The sequence below is a fragment of the Aulonocara sp. 'chitande type north' Nkhata Bay genome, linkage group LG7 (assembly GCF_057382095.1).
Source record: "Aulonocara sp. 'chitande type north' Nkhata Bay isolate Kocher_YH1m ecotype deep benthic linkage group LG7, A_spYH_male_GT1.1, whole genome shotgun sequence".
NCBI lineage: Eukaryota > Metazoa > Chordata > Actinopteri > Cichliformes > Cichlidae > Aulonocara > Aulonocara sp. 'chitande type north' Nkhata Bay.
Genome location: NC_141350.1, coordinates 58,072,299 through 58,092,124, shown reverse-complemented (window position 1 = coordinate 58,092,124; position 19,826 = coordinate 58,072,299). Strand labels below are relative to the sequence as shown.

The 19,826-nt window shown below is 40.3% G+C and overlaps 1 protein-coding gene across 4 annotated transcripts in view; it reads left to right on the top strand.

Annotated features, from left to right (window-relative positions):
- Positions 1–2,594: 2,594 nt before the first annotated feature.
- Positions 2,595–19,826, top strand: part of nrg1 (neuregulin 1) — a 56,978-nt gene continuing 39,746 nt past the window's right edge. The window contains exons 1-5 of one of the 4 annotated variants that reach the window (XM_086301595.1): positions 2,596–2,972; positions 3,084–3,275; positions 3,364–4,328; positions 8,423–8,561; positions 10,376–10,443. In XM_086301595.1, coding sequence (XP_086157721.1) covers positions 3,629–4,328; positions 8,423–8,561; positions 10,376–10,443 — 907 coding nt within the window. In that variant the 5' untranslated portion in view covers positions 2,596–2,972; positions 3,084–3,275; positions 3,364–3,628. Of the gene's footprint in view, positions 3,276–3,363; positions 4,329–8,422; positions 8,562–10,375; positions 10,444–13,195; positions 13,255–19,826 lie in introns of all 4 variants that reach the window. The other 3 variants (XM_086301596.1, XM_086301597.1, XM_086301593.1) reach the window with 3 other exon arrangements.

The following is a 19,826-nucleotide window of genomic DNA, read 5'->3' as shown; positions in this document are numbered from 1 at the left end:
ATTGATGGTAGGACCCTCCACCCTCTAGTGTGTACGGTGGGGTCTGAGAAAACAGAACTCAGGGACCTGCAATCTGAAATCTACTGACATTCAGTGGTGACCATTTTAAACACTGTAACGTTATCTGTAATAGCTGCATTAGTTATCTCAGAATCAGAATCACTGATTTAGGTTCAGTGAGTCATCTTTCTAATAAGTCTGACTTTAATTACTAAATTGAATGCTGTAAAATTGGTTATTAATGACAGCTTTGATTGGCAGTTCCTGTCATGGAGAGTGATGGTCTAACAGAGCTCCTGAGCCATCGTAGGTGGATGCAGTGCCTAGCCTTGGTGGATCAATTCTGGATCCACTACATTTGAAATTAACTACCTTCACTCCACACATGGCACAAATGGCAACAGGAAAGGGATGAGTTGTTAGCGGTCTGCGTCCGTGAGACTAAACCACACAGCATACAGTATTTTACAGTAAATCCCTCACTCACATTATGGATGTGTAACTTGGATTCTTGTTTAATAAATGAGTGAACGACAGATACCTGAGTGGCAGTGGATTTTGTGGATAGGTTCTCTGTTCTTATTAGACAACCCTGTTGAGATTGTAGATGCATAAAGTCAGCACATTATCATCTTCATCATTCATAGTTCAGGAGGTCAAGTCTGTCTCTCTTAAAGTGACATCCTCCATTACAAAGAGACCTGTGTATATCTGTTTAACAACTGTGCAGAGTAGAATTCCTGGGATCAGTCAGCATTTAATTTTCATAGTCATGGCTGTTTAAAAGTAAATGTGTGTCTATTTTATATTTATATGCAGCTGCCAAACATAAGTACCTCCATGCGTTTTTCTCTGTCATCCTGCAGGTTATAATGATGCAGCACCAGAATTGAACCAGGACCGGAAAACTGCCCAATCATCTCATCTTTGGAGCTCTTCATTTTTAAAAAACACAACTAAATTCAAAGTTTATACTAGATAATAGCTTACTATATAAAGCTGTGTCTTTTTTTTAACAACAAGTTCACATGTTAGCTCTCAGCACAGCTGTGGATAGAAAAAAAAACAGAAAACTCAGGACAGGGAAGGATCAGCTTTATTTAAGTTTTGAGGGACATTTGATAGTTTTTGATGATGATTTTCTCTATGTGATTACATGAGCTTTCCCCAGATTCAGACCTCAGGACCAACCAGTGATAGACAAAAATCATTCTATACTCTCGGATGAATACACTTAATTGTTGTAATGACAGAGTAAATTTGTGTTAACTCCTAAATTAACAGATGAAAAAGGCAAAACTATATTATATGCTGTCAGTGAAAGTTGTAGCTGTTTTACTGAAAATATTAAAGACAAAACATGAAAACTGAATATATTAATGTAACTGCTGTCACTACATATATTCTTATCTTTACTCAGTTTCATCCTACTCTTTTCATTCTGAAGCATCAACAATAAATGAGTTTGGTGTTTAGGAAAACTCTGACATGCTTAGACCTGTATGTATTTTGAATGCAAACACTGAATATAGTGTGGGGGACTTTTACAGAAAGGGAAGCAAACATACACAGACAAAAACATCTTCCACTATTTAGCAATTTGAGATTTACAGTATCGGATAAAAAAAACCAAACATTTGTGCTGCTTTGCATCTTTCTGCAAAATCTGTAAAATTATTTCTATAGTTAAATAAATACTACTAAATTGTTGGTAATTTAGTAGATATTTTCAAGATAAATGTCCATATGGACTGACACACATTCATGTTCCTCAGTCCATTGTTTTATAATGGCGACTCTACTCTTGGATTTCCATCAAGGATGGCATTCTGTTTTTTGCAGCACTCATGCATGTGCCTAACTAATAGAGAACATAATCAGAGTTGATTGAACAAACTGTGATTAGCCTCTCTGAAAACGGAGTTAATTGTTAAAGTCAAAGTCTGTTTAACATAATTTTAGTAATTTAGTACATATTTTTAATGTAGACTTTTTCCATTTATACATATATTTATACACACACACACACAAAAGCGGAACATTAATCAATATTGGACACAATATCACAGGAAGTCATCTCCAAAAAATACCATTAATGGTATTAATTCTGTCTGAGTAAGTGGAAAGGGTCACAGTAGTGTCAGTGTTCAGTGTTGCAGTGACCCGACCTTTCTAGATGTTTCCATCTTGTTTAAGCCCCGACACATCCAGAAGACTATGGACTGTGGATTGTCCTTCTAGCCCTGGTATGAGTGGGGGAGGGAAGTTAATAGTTTTATTGGTAGTCTTGGGGCTTTCTGTCACACTTGATCATTATACAAAAAGAAGTGCCAGTTTTGGAATCAATATCCCCATTTTATCCAGTGAAACATAATACTATATACCAAGATACATGTTGAAATCTAGGCCAAGAAATACATAACACCATATTTAAGGCTAGAAATGCCTAAGAACAGTATCTATCTATCTATCTATCTATCTATCTATCTATCTATCTATCTATCTATCTATCTATCTATCTATCTATCTATCTATCTATCTATCTCTCTCTCTCTCTCTCTCTCTCTCTCTCTCTTTTTCTCTCTCTCTCTATCTCTCTCTCAAATTTATCATGTTATTATTTGTGCAGACCTGATGCTTGAGATGAGTAGGATACAACAGCTTTATCCCCTTAGGTGGATCATGTGGCTGCTTTCTCTGCATAAAAAAAGGAAAAAGCCAACACACCCTTTTGGACCAGCATAATGAATGGGGAGTGGTGCTAGAGGGTGTGGCTACAGCAGTTTGCCTGTCTCTGATTTGCTGACATATGCTCTAATTGGATCAAGTAGGAACTTGCTTAGGTTGATGCTTTGTACAGGGATTGGGAGCAGCCTGCATTGCACACTACCAGACAGGAAGAGAGGCAGTGAGGGAGGAGGCCAGAGTCTGCACAGCTCACCACTTGAAAATAAAGGATTGAGAGAGGAGGGGTGAGAGAAGAAAAGGGGAGTATCCAGTTCTGCCCTTCTGTGCTGCTGCAGCCCCCCTCCCACTCTGTGTAATTTCCTTTTTTCCTCTTTCCCCTTACTCATCTGTTTCAGTGGCTGCACTGAGAGGAAGGACACCTGCCGCTCCCTGATGATTCAGCTTTTCAGCTGTTTGGAGCTCCCAAGACTAGACAGCATGTCCCTCCTGCCACTGCAGTGCTTGGCTGGCCTGTCCTCTGCACTACATTTGCCTCAGCTAGAGCTGGCCCATCACGTCGATACTACCTTTTCTTCCCAAGTATTCAGGTGAGTGAGTACAACTGTTTCACTGCTGCTCACTAGTAGACCGCACATTTTAAAAAATCTTTTCCGTATTTTTTGTTTCTGCCTGCAGGAAATTTGACAGTTGTTTTCCTTGTGAAAAAAAAGCATGAATAAGGAATTCCTATTTCTAATGCATAGACTGTCTACGTATCCCCTGGATTGTTAGCAAGGTTCCACTCTTTGAAGGGCATCACCTTTCTCTGAAACCCAGCTCTCCCTCTGTGTCTACACAATGGAAAAGATACTAAAAGACATTGGTGGAAAAATGTCATTGTGTGATGATCTGAGTTAATAGCTAAGGTGGTAAGAAACACTTCTTCAAGCAGTGTGAAAGGATGACCGAGGGAATGGAGGAAGTCTCTGCAGGGCCAGCCCCCCCTTTTGGATCAGTCTCCCCCACTGGCTCTACTGTTGATACTAGGCAAGTCCCAGAAGAGAAACCAGAGGAGACAGAGGCAGCTGGTGAGAGTGGGGAGGAGGCTATAGAGGGAACTGCAGAAGGAGGTGGTGCTGGTAACGATGGGGAGCATGTGGGGGCTTTTGGAATTGTGACCTTGCCAGAGGCCTGCTGCGTGTGCATAGAGATGGAACAGATTAACAATTGCCTGCACTCTGAGAAAATCTGCATCCTCCCCATACTGGCCTGTCTGCTTAGCTTAGCCCTCTGCACAGCTGGACTCAAATGGGTCTTTGTGGATAAGATATTTGAGTATGAACCACCATCACATTTAGATCCTAAGCCTATTGGACAAGACCCAATTATTATACCAGTTGAACCCACATTGGGAATAACAGTCTCGTTTCCTCATGCAACTCCTTCAAATAACTCCCTAACCACCACCTTCACCCTTACCCCAGAGCATCCTGAAGTTTCAGTAGAAGATAAATCTACACAACAGCCGCATGTGTCTCAGTCTTCACGAGTGATTGAGCCTGCTGTCACACTGAAATATAACGCTGAACACTATACCACCCCAAAGCAGACTCCCCAACGAAAGTCAACACAGAAATCACACAGCCATCATCAAACTATCTGTAAGTACCCAATACTTGTTTATATAAAAATCTGTAAGTGGGTTTTTCTTTAAGTTACTTACATATTTTTATGAGCCTAAATTAGATATACTGTAGGTTGCAATGGCTAGACATTACATGCTAACACAAAATTATGATTTTCATCATTGCAAAAGATAAAACAGGTTGATATAATAAGATTCAAATAACTTTTTTTCTCTTGTATCATTCATTTTGTAGTGTTCTTTTTTTCTGTACAAGAATGTTCTGTACCTGAAAACAGATGTGTTGTGACTTGCACACGGTGCCATGAGTAAGCCCCTGAACTATTTCTACACAAACTGTGTAAGTGTGTACCTTGAACCTTCAGTTTAAATCTACTTTACCCATACACTAATTGTGCGATTTCTGGGAGTCATCCTCTTTTACCCACTTTAGAGTTTAAGTGGCCCTTTATATTATAATGAAATGACTTAAGTAATTAAAGTCAATCAGTGTTTTCTTTAAAATGTTTTTCCTGTTTGCAAAAAAAACGTGAGAAATGTGAAAGATCTCTGAAGTGTGTGGATGCACATTTCGAGATATACTGAAAAGTGCATATCAATAAATGATGCATGACATAAACTGAAAACCCAGGCTGTGGCACAGCCAGACTTCCTGTTTTCTGCCTATGCTACATTTCAAGGTCAGAGCCTTCTTGAAGCTAACTGATGTCCCCACTATCCCTGAGGCACAGGGGAAAATACACCAATCCATTTATGCTCTCTTTCTGCCTGGGCCTCTCAACTAGGCTGTTTTGTTTGTAGTCACATCACTCTGTGTTGTATTGTGGTGAGGTAGTGGTGGTAGGTCAGGGGTTGGTTTGTAGACAGTGCTTTACTTAAGAATGCTTGAATACCAGCAGTGACAGAAGGTTAATGTTTAAAAATTACCTCTGTTAATTTTCTTTCTGAGTGTCCCAAGTGAGATTCTGATGCTGAAATGTATAAATGTCTTGTTTTGGCCTGTAGAATGTTATCTGATTTCTGGCAAAGCTGGTGTCTCTCGGTGATAGCACTGCTGCTCCTCCCCTATCACTCATCTCAAAGTTGCAGCCCTGTTGTAAATTTAGGAAGCAAGTGCAGCTTTATTCCAAAGACTGTCTGTACTTTCTAAACGTTTCACTTTGAAGTTTGACATTATGAGATGCATTGTAACTGTCTTACGCTTCCCTTTTCTATGTTTTTTTTTTTTTTTTTAAAACACCTCTTCTCCAGTATTTTAAAATTGATAACAGTTCATCCATCCATTTCTTAACCAGTTATCCAGGTAAGGATTATGAAGAGTCCAGACCCTTTCTTAGATGTCAGAGGATGACCTGCACACCTAGGACATGTTCCCAGTCTATTGCAGGGTCAAAATGGAGACAAACAAACATTCATACAACTATGGTTAATTTAGAATCACTCCTCCCCTTGCTCTAAGAGCTCTGTAACACCAACATTTCTCATCAGTGGGATAATAAAGGTTTATTCTATTCTATTCTATTCTAACCTAACCTGCATATCTTTGGATTGTGAGAGGAAGCCAGAGTACCTGGAGAGGCATAGGAAGAACTCCACACATGTAGGCCATTGAGTTTGAACCCAGTATTTAATTGCTGTGTGGCAACAGTGCAACACACTACAGCACTGTGTTGCAGTCCTAAAAATCTTGGATATATGTATTTAACCAGATGCTTAATCTGTATGGTTTTACCTTGGCCTCCTCTAAAACTGTGAAGAATCTTCTAGAGTCTGGAGTCAGTTTTGACCAGGATATGGCTTTCAATGACTGCTTTCTTACATTTGTGCAATACCTCTAAAGATAGAAACATCCTGTCTCAGATCAATGCTGAAAAAGTAGTTCATGCATTTTTCACTTCTAGGCTGGACTATTTTAATTCATTAACAGGTTGTCCTTAAAAATCCTTCTTTCCTTCTAGTTCTGATGGGAACTAGAAGGAACGATCATTTACCCACCCCCTCATGTCTTCTTATATGTTTTAGTTATACAGCACCAAAACATAACAACAGTTGTCTCAGAGTGCTTTATACTGTAAATTGAAAACCCTTCAATAATCAAGAGAAAACCCCAATGAGAAAGTGCTTGGAAAAATGGAGGAAAAATGGAGGGAGATGCAGCCATCAGCTGTGATAGAAAAGGAAGAGCACAGAGGAAGACAGGCAAAAGAAAGACATTGGAAGAGAGCCAGATTTTAAAGTTAACTAATGATTAAATGCAACGTATTGTAGAAATACATAAAAAGTCAAAAGAGGTGAGTGAAGAAGAAACACACAGTACATCATGCTCCCAGCAGCTGAGGCCTAGTAGAATCAAGATAATATCAAAGAGGATAAAAACCTATAGCAGGGGAGTTTATAACCTTTAAAAAGCTGATGAGTTACATTTCTAAGATACTGATGTTGTGGAATTATGACCACGACCTTTTAGGATGACTTATATTGTCAAACAACATTTTTGACAATTATCTTCACGCATGATAGGTGGAATGGCTCTCGGCAAATGATTGCTGATTTTAATCCACTAATAGCTTTTACACACTATTGCTACAATTCATTTCATTAGCACAACTTAAAGCATATTGCAATGAAATGTAATCCATCCCTTCACAATGGCTGTGGATAAAAGTCTAAAAATATTTTGGGAGCTTTTGATATTTTAATGGCAAGCTACCGCTAATAATTATGTGAATAACTGCATGTAAAATGTGTTCAACATTTTTTCAACTCTTCTTCTCACAAACTTAGAAGATTTCAAAATCTTCTAAGTTTGCAAAATGCCATTTCCTCTCCATGATTTGGGTTACCTGCTTTGACAAAAAGTTATTGCCACTTCTATCTTGTGATAGGAATGCTCTTTATGCCTGAAAATTATTTGAAATATTGGTCAAACATTTCATGAGAGAAATGTTTGACCAATATTTGACAGATTATTGGCCAAGAAGTAATTTATTGCATGTATTATATATGCAACATGCATATCCATCCATCCATCTTCATCCGCTTATCCGAGGTCGGGTCGCGGGGGTAGCAGCCTAAGCAAAGAGGTCCAGACCTCCCTCTCCCCAGCCACCTCCTCCAGCTTGTCCGGGGGAATACCAAGGCGTTCCCAGGCCAGCCGAGAGATATAATCTCTCCAGCGTGTCCTGGGTCTGCCCCGGGGCCTCCTCCCGGTGGGACATGCCTGGAACACCTCGCCCAGGAGGCGCCCAGGGGGCATCCTTGCCAGATGCCCGAACCACCTCAGCTGGCTCCTTTCGATGTGGAGCAGCAGCTGCTCTACTCTAAGCCCCTCCCGGATGGCCGAACTTCTCACCCTATCTCTAAGGGAGAGGCCAGCCACCCTTCGGAGGAAGCTCATTTCCGCCGCTTGTATCCGCGATCTCGTTCTTTCGGTCACTACCCACAGCTCGTGGCCATAGGTGAGGGTAGGGACGTAGATCGACCGGTAAATTGAGAGCTTCGCTTTTACACTCAGCTCCCTCTTCACCACGACTGACCGGTGCAGCGTCCGCATTACTGCAGCCGCAGCCCCAATCCGTCTGTCGATCTCCAGCTCCCTTCTCCCATCACTCGCGAACAAGACCCCGAGATACTTGAACTCCTCCACTTGGGGCAGGAACTCATCCCCGACCCGGAGTGGGCACTCCACCCTTTTCCGGCTGAGAACCATGGCCTCAGATTTGGAGGTGCTGATCCTCATTCCCGCTGCGTTACACTCGGCTGCGAACCGCTCCAGTGCGAGCTGGAGGCCCTCACCCGATGAAGCCAACAGAACCACATCATCCGCAAAAATCAGAGATGAGATTCTGAGGCCACCAAAGCGAAAACATGCATATGTTTAACAAAATATAATTATGACAGTTTACACGTGTTAATCATTAGCCCACTTGCATGGATACTCTTAGCTGTTCATTGGGTAATAGGAAAGTGGGGAGAAGGTTACCTGTAGGGTAGGGTTAAAATGGTGTTCTAGTTATGGCATAGGTCTGGCGCAGAAGTATAATTCATATTTAAGGCCGAGGATGCATGTGTTGTTTTCATGAAATGCTAATTATAGGTGTCTCTCCCCAGCTACCATCAGCACTTCCACTACAGCAAAGACCTCAAGTCACGTAACCCGCTGCAGTGACAGTCAGAGGAACTACTGTGTTAATGGAGGCGAGTGCTTTACCCTTGAAATCATCCCGGGCAGTACAAAGTTTCTCTGCAGGTATGCCATGAACTGTAGGTTAAGCTCACTGAATACTGCTACTGCTGGCATTTGTAATGCCAGAACAAAATAATTTTTGTACTTTATCCTGCTTAACTAACTAAATCCAACCTATATTGTCTGAAAAGTAGACATGATGATTTCTGATGAAAACATTAGAAATATAATGGAACTTTATCATACAACCCCAGGTCTGTAAAAGCTGGGATGTCAGTAAAAATAGAATGCAATGATATGCAAATCCCATATACTCATATTTTATTCTCAGTAGAACACAGAAAAAATCAATTCAATTTAATGACAATGGTGTGCTTGGTTCTTTCTTCTTTATGAAAGAATAAATTTACGTTGAAACCAAGCACACCATTGTTTTTCTTGTGACATTACCAATAAGTTTGATGTGTCACATGACTCTCTTGTTGTATCCAAGATGGCCGACTTCTAAATGGCAAACATGGCCACCACCCATCTTGAGGAGTTTGCCCCCTCACATATACTAATGTGCCACAAACAGGACTTCAATATCACCAACCATTCCCATGTTATTACGGTTTATCCATATAAATGGCCCACCCTGTAGATTGACCAACCTGTGTACCACTGGTTGACTACAAGAAAGCAGATGACTCAATGCCTATGCATGGATCCTGGAATGCCTAGAACTATACAGGATCATCAGGACCCTAAGAGCATTCATCAGGAATTCAATGGGGATGTGGTGAACAGCATTAGAGGACAATTTCAAGCCAAACACACAAGTCACCATCAAGTGCGGGATCTACCAAGGAGATGCCCTGTCCTCACTGCTGTTCTGTATAGGCCCGAACCCCCATAGTGCTATCATTGACAAGACTGGCTATGGGTACCGAATACGTAATAGAACAATTGTCAGCCACCTCCTCTACATGGATGATATCATGCTGTATTCCAGGAGTGAATGAGGCATTGATTCATCGATCCATACCACCAGGATCTATAGCAACAACATCAGAATGTCATTTGGACTGGAGAAGTTTAGCCAGATGGTAACAAAGAGAGCAAAAGTACTACCAGAAGGGAAATTTGCTGACAATGTAGACTAGGAGAAGAACCATCATGGATAGACAGGGCCCTCCAGGGTATGTACCACCAGCAGATGGTAGAATTGACTAACAGCCAGAAATCCTACCACTGGCTGGGTAAAGCTGAAAAAACAGCACAGATGCAGTAATCATAGCAGAACAGAAACAAGTTCTGAAACAATCAGGCACATAACAACAGGGTTCAAAATGCTAGCCAGCGAGACATACATAGAACGCCATAACCAAGTGGCTGGCATGCGGTGTATCTGTGCTAAGTTATGGCCTGGAAGTCTTGAGGTCAAAATGTGATACGCCATTTGACAATGATTGAGCTAAGATAAGATACTGTGGGGCTTTCAGATAGCCTGTCCAGGGGCCTATCCTTCCATGACAGTGAGGGGAATGATTTGCCCATTTGCCCATTACTTAAAAAAAGTCACTGAGGTAGCTGAACAACTCCTTAGTGGCTGGGTCACTGAGGTGGATGAGGATCACCCTAAGTTCCTAAAGACCATGAGTGTTATAGGGCTTTTTTGGTATGCCTCCCATCCAGGTTGGGAACTCCCACTATGTTTATTATGTTGTAATTGTAACATTATATCTAGATTTTTTTTTTTAAACAAAAAAAGCATTATATGATAAAGTTCTATCTTGGAAAATAGTATGTTTTGTGACTGTGTGTCATTGAGTGTTTGCGTCCTGTGGATAACAGTAGGTGCTGTTTTTGTCTTGTCCTTTCTATCCATTAACTAGGTGCTTGGCTGGATTCACTGGGCACCGATGTGAACAAGCAGTTCTTAAGAATGTCTCAGACCCAAAACGTATGTGAATACAACTGTATTTAGTCCCACATGTCATTGCTGGTGTTTCACTCTTAGCATATTTTCTCCAGGAAATAGTGGAGAAATTCATGTTGCCTTCTATGCACAGATATAAACTTGGTGAGCATGCTGAACTTATTTCTCCAAGTTCAAGTAGACTCTATGTAGAACATGGTCTAAAGGCTTAAGCATACTCTCTTCTGCAGTGAATTTGCATGTAATTCACATCTCACCACACCTCATCCATCCTGTTTAGACCAGTGATCTCCACTTCAGTATGAAGTGGTGTTTCTTTGCATTCAGCCACATTGCCAGATCATCAGAAAACAAAACATTGATTATGTTCTTGTACAATTTGGGTTCTGTAGTGCAAAGCAATTTCAGATTCTCCAAATCTTTATCTTATGCTAATATCATCTATCATACTATCAGTCACAAAAGTGGTTATCAGCCTGATAACTCAACCGAGGGTTTCACCAGTTTAGCTACAAGCTTTTACAAGGTTTAATATTAAAATAAAGTAATTAAACACACAATACATCTAAATATACCTGTGTAACTATGGAATTCAAAGCATCGGAGTATGAGAGTGTATGATAAGAAAATCAATAGACAGTATATAGGCCTATATTATTAAAACAGCTAAATTATGTGCGTGTATTTTAATTGCTTTTAGTAGTCAGCATTATATAAAACGTTGTATAAATAAACTATTTATTCAAAGCTAGAAAGGAAAGCTGAAAATAAGTGGCCAGTTATTAAACTCAATAATCTCTATTATTACAATACAGGGAGATCTGGCTATAGTCAAAATTGTGGATTTAGTTAAACAAATGCGTAAATCAAGATATACCCATGATGTACAAGTCTAACTCAAGCCCTATTCTTTTATTTGCAACTCAGAAAGTGTTAAATTGTGTCAGCACATTAAAGAAATATAAAAAGGAAAATATAAATATATTTATGAAATATAAAAGGAAAATCCAAACTGGTAATTGGGTTTAGATGTAGAAATGATATGAACAATAATAACAATATTAGATGCAATAGTTTAGGATTATACCACTATATTACAGCTTATTGAAAAGCTTTAAAATTATCTGAAAATGCATAAGAGCAGATGAAAGTTGCCCCTAACCTACAGTGCTACAGTCCTATTGATTTCTTTTCTTTCTTTTTTTGATATTTTCTTTTTTTTTTGATATTTGCTGATATGTGACAGATCATCAAAGTAAATTTAATATCAGCCAAAGATTACCTGAGTAAATGCAAAGTGCAGTTATTAAATGATTTAATTTAAGAGAAAAAGCTATTTAAACCTACATGGGCTTATGTAAAAAAGATAGCTATTCTTTAAACCTATAAGCTGTTTGTGCCATACTTGGAAGCAAGAATTACAATCAAGCATTTGCAATAACTGACAATGTCTTTCAGATCACTGGAATTTTGGCCCACTTTTCTTTGCAAAATTCAGCTACACTGGAAGGTTTTGAAGCATGTATGGCCTGTTTAATGTCATACCAAACCATCTCAGATGGATTTAACCTTTGACTAGGCCACTACAAAGCCTTGACTTTGTTTTTTATTTTTATTTTTTGTTTGTGTTGTATTTTGATCCATGATTCCATAAATTGGGGTACTTAATCCAGACCTTGAAGCAGGCCTTGCCCATCATACTACCACCACCATGTTTGACTGTTGGTATGATGTTTTTTTTATGAAACGTGTTTAATTTATTCCAATTGTAATAATAATAATGATAATGGATTGCATTTATATAGCGTGTAATGGAATGCAAACCTTCCCAAGAGTTAAACTTTTGTCCCATTTATCCACAGAATATTTTCCCCAAAGTCTTGGGGTTCATTGAGGTATTTTTGGGGGGAAATGTGAGACAATTCTTTTTGATCAACTGTGGTTTTCTCAGGATGCCAATTTTTATCTAGTATCTTTCATATTGTTGAATCATATCAGTCTTGCAAGTGAGGCTTGCGGTTCTTAATCCAGTTAATCATAGTTAATTCAAGATTTAACATTAAGTAACTGTGTTACATAAAGCCAGGTAGGTGGATAACTATTATGTATAAAAAATAAAATGATTGTTTCTAATCTGCATTTTGTAACTTGTACTCGGGACATCTTTGTGTATTAAACATATTAAAAACGTTTTTGAAATGTGTAAGCGTGAAAAAATTTCAAAATAGTAGTAGTAGTAATAATAATAATAATAATAATAATAATAATAATAATAATAATAATATTGATCAACAGCACTGCATATTTCACTGCATATTTATCTTGAGCAGGTTAGCAGGTCGCTGTAAATTTTCAAGTCTAAACGTAGTGTTGGAAAATAAATGTCACATACAAGAGAGCAGAGGGATTACCTGTTGCAGTACTGAATGACCAAGAGTAATGGAGCCATTACTGGGGTCTTTAATTCTATTTTGTCTGAAATTTATGCAACTGGGGTTATCCTAATTGTCTTATTACATACATGCAAATTTCAGTCTGTTGCAAAGAGAGTAGTTAAATTAGGTTAACTGTAATCACTAAATTAGAATTGATCATCTGTCATTTATGACTTATGCAATATACAACGTAGTCTGAAAGGGTAATTTTAAATAAAGACTCAATAGGTAGACATGCTGGTTTAGATATCCATAACACCAGTGATGACTGTGGGTTTTGCATATGACATAAACTAACACCCTCTTTCTCTTCTTCTTTATTTCTCATGTTTCCTACTCAGGTGTCCAGTTGAATTTACTGGTGATCGCTGCCAAAACTATGTAATGGCCAGCTTTTACAGTATGTCTATTTCCTCTCATCTTCTTGGCTTGCAACTTGACTAACAGTTAACCTCTTTATTTCTTCTTATATTTTTCATTAATGCAGTGTTTCTCCATTTAAGTGTTTTCTTTAAAGCTGTATTTATATTTATTTAGTATGTATATTTATATACATTCAGAAATTGAGTGTTTCAATCCATGAAATGGTGGATTATCATACTTGAATATTAGAACATATTTAACTGAGTCTAAAAGGCGATGCAACAATACAATACTCAACAATACTCAAATGGCTCAAAGCATACTAAGAAAAAAAAACCCTGCTCTGTTACAGTACGAATACCAGCCTGGACTGTCAACACATGGAGGGTTGGATCCATGACACTGACACCAAAATGTCAAAACGTTCAGCAGAAATTTACATTCTGATGAACAAATCTCTGCTCTGTGGACACATTTGGTGTACTCAAACATATTCTCCATAGTCAATCCACTTTATGGTTGGTAAATGGCCTGTATTTATATAGTGCCTTACTAGTCCCTAAGGACCCCAAAGCGCTTTACATATCCAGTCATCCACCCATTCACACACACATTCACACACTGGTGATGGCAAGCTACATTGTAGCCACAGCCACCCTGGGGCGCACTGACGAGGCGAGGCTGCCGGACACTGGCGCCACCGGGCCCTCTGACCACCACCAGTAGGCAACGGGTGAAGTGTCTTGCCCAAGGACACAACGACCGAGACTGCCCAAGCCGGGGCTCAAACCGGCAACCTTCCGATTACAAGGCGCATTATGGGTAGTGCATTCTGTGATAGTTTTCCAATTCAGGTCTACTGTACAGAGTGATTGCCTTATATAGCGTTTTGAGTGCTCTGGGAGAATAGAAAAAGTTATATACTGTAAGAGTCATTCCATTTACTATTTAACATTTAACTGTCTTGGTCACTGTAACTGTTAGTTACTGAAGCTTTTTGTTTGGTGTTTTCGTCCACAGAACTGCTGCAAACTTGTTTCTTACTTTTATATTACATTGTCTTTTATGCCACAATGATCAAAAGGCACAACTTTTATATTAAGGTAAATTTTCAGTTTCTGGTTTCACTTTTCATCATGTAAGTCTGATAATGGAACAAGCAGATGCTTTAGTGTGCTAACTTCTATTGCAAATCTTTATCCAAATTGAAAATAAGACAGTCAACATTTATACAGTATCAGCATTTGAAAGATGAATTCACACATCATTTATCATACATTTGCATTAGAAATATTAGTACAGTGAAAATAGGATATACCCACAAAACAGGAATTTTACATTTTAAAGGGTATAACCTTTAAACAACTGCAATGAATTAAACAATATTTTACCAAAATAGCATAGAAGAAAAGCCAGAAAAACCACAAGGAGTGTGTTCATGGGGATTTTTGACAATTTTTCCAGAAGTGCATTTGTGAAGTCAGACACTGATGTCTCAACTCTGATTAATCCAAAAGGTGTTCTGTGTGCGCTGGTGCACAGTCATGTTCGAACAGAAATATTGATATACAGGGTGGGCCATTTATATGGATGCACAGTAATAACATGGGAATGGTTGGTGATATTAAAGTCCTGTTTGTGGCACATTAATATATGTGAGGAGGCAAAATCCTCAAGATGGGTGGTGACCATGGTTGCCATTTAGAAGTCGGCCATCTTGGATACAACTTTTGTTTTTTTAATAGGAAGAGGGCCATGTGACACATCAAACTTATTGGTAATGTTACAAGAAAAACAATGGTGTGCTTGGTTTCAAAGTAACTTTATTCTTGCATGAGTTATTTACAAGTTTCTGACCACTTATAAAATGTGTTCAATGTGCTGCCCATTGTGTTGGATTGTCAATGCAACCCTCTTCTCCCACTCTTCACACACTGATAGCTACACCACAGGAGAAATGCCAGCACAGGCAACCAGTATCCGTAGTTTCAGGTGCTGCAAATCTCGTATCTTCACACCTTAGACAATTGCCTTCAGATGACCCCAAAGATAAAAGTCTAAGGTGGTCAGATCGGGAGACTTTGGGGGCCGTTCAACTGGCCCACGACGACCAATCCACTTTCCAGGAAACTGTTCATCTAGGAATGCTCGGACCTGGCACCCATAATGTGGTGGTGCACCATCTTGCTGGAAAAACTCAGGGAACGTGCCAGCTTCAGTGCATAAAGAGGGAAACACATCATCATGTAGCAATTTCAAATATCCAGTGGCCTTGAGGTTACCATTGATGAAGAATGGACCCATTATCGTTGTACCCCACATACCACACCAAACCATCACTTTTGTTGTTCCAAGAGTCTTGGAGGGATCCATCCAATGTGGGTTAGTGTCAGTGTTCTGTTTGTTAAATTCACCATTCACATAAAAGTTTGCCTCATCACTGAACAAAATCTTCTGCGTGAACCGAGGGTCCTGTTCCAATTTATTTTTTTGACCATCCATCCATCCATCCATCCATTCGCTTCCGCTTATCCTTTTCAGGGTCGCGGGGGGCGCTGGAGCCTATCCCAGCTGTCATAGGGCGAAAGGCCTATGACAAAAGTTGTATCCAAAAGTTGTATCCAAGATGGCTGACTTCTAAATGGCCACCATGGTCACCACCCATCTTGAGGATTTTGCCCCCTCACATATACTAATGTGCCACAAACAGGACTTTAATATCACCAACCATTCCCATGTTATTACGGTGTATCCATATAAATGGCCCACCCTGTACACTCTGGGTTCCTTCCACTGGAACTAAGGGGCTATTACATTCAGTTCTTTTTAATTCTTTTGGCGGCAAAGAAAGACTGGACCCAGGGTGGTCAAAACTCAATAAATGATCTTTAATTTACATTTACATTTCATACATTTCCTGTTTTTCAGTCTGGCTGAGCACTTAGTTTGTGAGTCAAAAGTGGCTTTGCTTTACAAGCCTTTATTACTAAAATACATAAAACAATATAATCAGAAAATAAGCACTAAGAATATATGTTTATTCCTTAACAGGGCCAAGCCCAACTCCTGAAAAACAACCCCACACCATACTCCTCCTTCCACCAAACTTCACACTTAGCAGAGTGCAGTTAGACAAGTACCTTTCTAAGCTCCTTAGACTACCATGATCTGGATGACTGAGAACCTACACAGACACTTACATGAGTACCAACTGCCGCAACTGCCAAAACCAGACACCTAAGCCTTCATCACTACATCTAATGGTTTGCATTGCACTTGGTGATGTAAGGCTTGCATATAACTTCCCAGCCATGGAAACCTATTCCATGAAGCTCTATACGTCACTGTTCTCAAGCTATTCTGAAGGCCACATGAATTATGGAGGTCTATAGTGATTAACCCTGCAGAAAGTTGACAACCTCTATCATTTTGCGCCTCCTCTGACTGTGGAATATTTAGTAGGGAGTAAATTTCACGCCTGGACTTGCTTTTGCACAGGTTGTATAATATCACTGTGTCATGCTGGAATTCACTGAGCTCCTGAAAACAACCCATTATTTAACAAATGTTTGTAGAAGCAGCCTGCATGTCTAGGTGCTTGATTTTATATATCTGAAGTTTTTTATCACAGAAGTTATTGGAACATCTGAATTCAATTATTTGAATTGGTGCGTTAAAACTTCTGGTAACATAGTGAACTTCATATATGGGCCATAAATACATGTGGTTATTATTAGGGGTTCCCCAGTTGAGTGAGTAACACACGCCAGTGTTATTTTGTCCAGCAGAACATACACTGTGTGGTTAACAGTAATTTTATTTAGAAGTGCAGTTTTGGCCACACACTGCCAGCTGTCTCATACCCAGAGATAACCTTTTCTACTCTGCTCTGCACTCAGTGGCTGTCCAGTCCCAGCTTCAGCTCTTCCTTCCAGGTCCTGGCGCTCTACTGGAATAGGGGAGGCATGACTAGATGATAGTTGCCAGTGTCCCCCGGCACTGTCCTCTGAACCCACTTCACCACCCCACTCCTGCAGCCAAGCCTCAGACCACACCCCACTACATGCTGATTGAGGCCACTATAATAACATTGTAATAACCATTGATACTAAAATCTATTAGATAAATGATGTACATTTTTATTATGCCTTTTAAATTCTGAACTAATATAGTTGGCTGAAGTTTTTCTAAGTAACAGACCAGTGCATTTATTCTTAGCTTGCTCTGAATTTAAAGTGCAGAGATGTCTACAAACCAAAGTGCTTTGAGTGCTCAGATAGAGGAGAAAAGCACTACATAAGCATGATGCCATCTGATTTTGTTCCTGCTGGAAGAACAGGAAGAGTATTATGTGAAATATATAAAAAATTCTAACTTACTAATTTTGGTTTATCAGTACATCAAAAAAGGCTTGTGTCTTAAACGCAAGGTAAAGTTTGAACTTAGTGCTTATCTTTTGGTGTAACTGCCTTGGAAATGATAGGGCCCATGTCTCAGTAAGCAATCATCTCAAATTCAAATCTGGGTATGTGTGGAACTGGAAAAAGGTGATAGGCAGTTCTGAATTTCATCCTTTTTTGGTAATCTTTGGGCTGATGATCTTTAACCACTTCTCATTTGATTAACTTTGAGTATTCTGATATTGTCTGTTTTTGACATTCATTGGTGTAGGCTCATTTTTCTTTAGCTGGTATAGATATTCTTATATGTGATCAAGGCTTTAACCAGGTATGAGGTCCCCATTAGTTAAGTTAAAACATTAAAGTATTAAAACATGTGGCTAAATATACAGGATTTAATACACTGTCAACTGATCACCACTTGGTGGTGAGTTGGATCAGGTTGCCGGGGAGGACACTGGACAGAGCTGGCGCGCCTAAACGTATAGTGAGGGTGTACTGGAAATGCCTAGGAGAGGCCTTGGTCCACGAGTTCTTCAACACACACCTCCGGCAGAGCTTCAACAGCATTCCAAGGGAGACTGGGGACACTGAGTCCGAATGGATAATGTTCAGCATCTCCACTGCCAAAGCCGCTGCACTGAGCTGCGGCTGCAAGGTGGCCGGTGCCTGTCGTGGTGGTAACCCCTGAACCAAATGGTGGACACCAGAGATGAGGGGAGCCATCAAGCTGAAGAAGATGTCCTATCGGGCTTGGTTAGCCTGTGGGACTTCAGAGTCAACTGATAGGTACCAACAGGCCAAGCGGAACGCAGCACAGGGAGTGGCTGGAGCAAAAACTCAAAAAGACTTTTGGACTGCCTCAAAGAGATTCTGGCAAACCGTTACGTTACTCAGGAGGGGAAAGTGGTGTGCTACCGGCACTGTGTATAGTGCGGGTGGAGCACTGCTGACTTGTTGGGTGGCAGAAGGAATACTTAGAGGACCTCCTTAATCCCACTGGCATGTCTTCCGTGGAGGAAGCAGAGACTGGGGACAAACTGGATAACCCGCCAATCTCTGGGGGCGAGGTCACTGAGGCAGTTAAACAACTCCTTGGTGTCATAGCCACTGGGGTGGATGAGGTCCGCCCTGAGATCCTGAAGGCTCTGGATGTTGTAGGACTATCTGGGTTGACACGCCTCTACACTGTTGAGTGGAGATCAGGGGCAGTACCCCTGGATTGGCAGACCGGGATGGTGATTCCCATCTTTAAGAAAGGGGACCGGAGGGTGTGTTCCAACTGTAGGGAAATCCCACTTCTCAGCCTCCCTGCCAAGGTCTATGCCAGGGTGCTGGAAAGGAGAGTCCATCCGTTAGTCAAACCTTGGACACAGGAGGAACAATGCGGTTTTTGTCCTGGTCGTGCAACACTGGATCAGCACTTTATCCTCTCAAGGATACTTGAGGGTGCATGGGAGTTTGCCCAACCAGCTTAGTGTGGCCTCGGGGTGTCCTGTAGGAGGTGCTCCAGGAGTATGGGGTGTCTGGCCTACTGTTACGGGCCATTCGATCCTTGTACAACCATTGCAAGAGCTTGGTCCACATAGCCGGCAATAAGTCGGACTTGTTCCTTGTGGGTGATGGGCTCTGCCAAGACTGCCCTTTGTTGCCGATTCTGTTTGTAATTTTTATGGACCGAATTTCTGGATGTAGCCAAGTGGCGGAAGGCTTTCACCTGGGTGGTCTCAGATTCTCATCTTTGCTTTTTGTGGATGATGTGGTTCTTTTGGCTTCATCAGGTGATGGCCTTGAGCGTGCTTTGGAATGGTTCGCAGCCAAGTGTGAAGCGGTGGGAATGAGAATCAGCAGAGGTCTGGGCTTCTCTTCTTGGGTTGCTGGACAGTGTTCTGGCACCTTTAGTTTCTGAGTATTTAAATCTGATTGGCAAGTTGAATGCTGAATTTGTTCATTTTTTATGTTCTACATCCTGGTGACTCCAGTGACAGCATGGAAATACTTGCTCAGTAATAAGAACATAATGCCTGCTTAGACTATGATGTGATGCATTTATGGTGGAGATTTAAAGTTGTAGTTGCAGGTCTTAAGTATCTAGGTAGCTCATTCCAAGTCTTTTCAAATGCAGTTTTTTAAACAGGTCAAAGGTTCAACATAAATGTTATCATTAGATGGTGAGCGAAGGGGTCTGTGCAGATGTCTGCATGCCTGT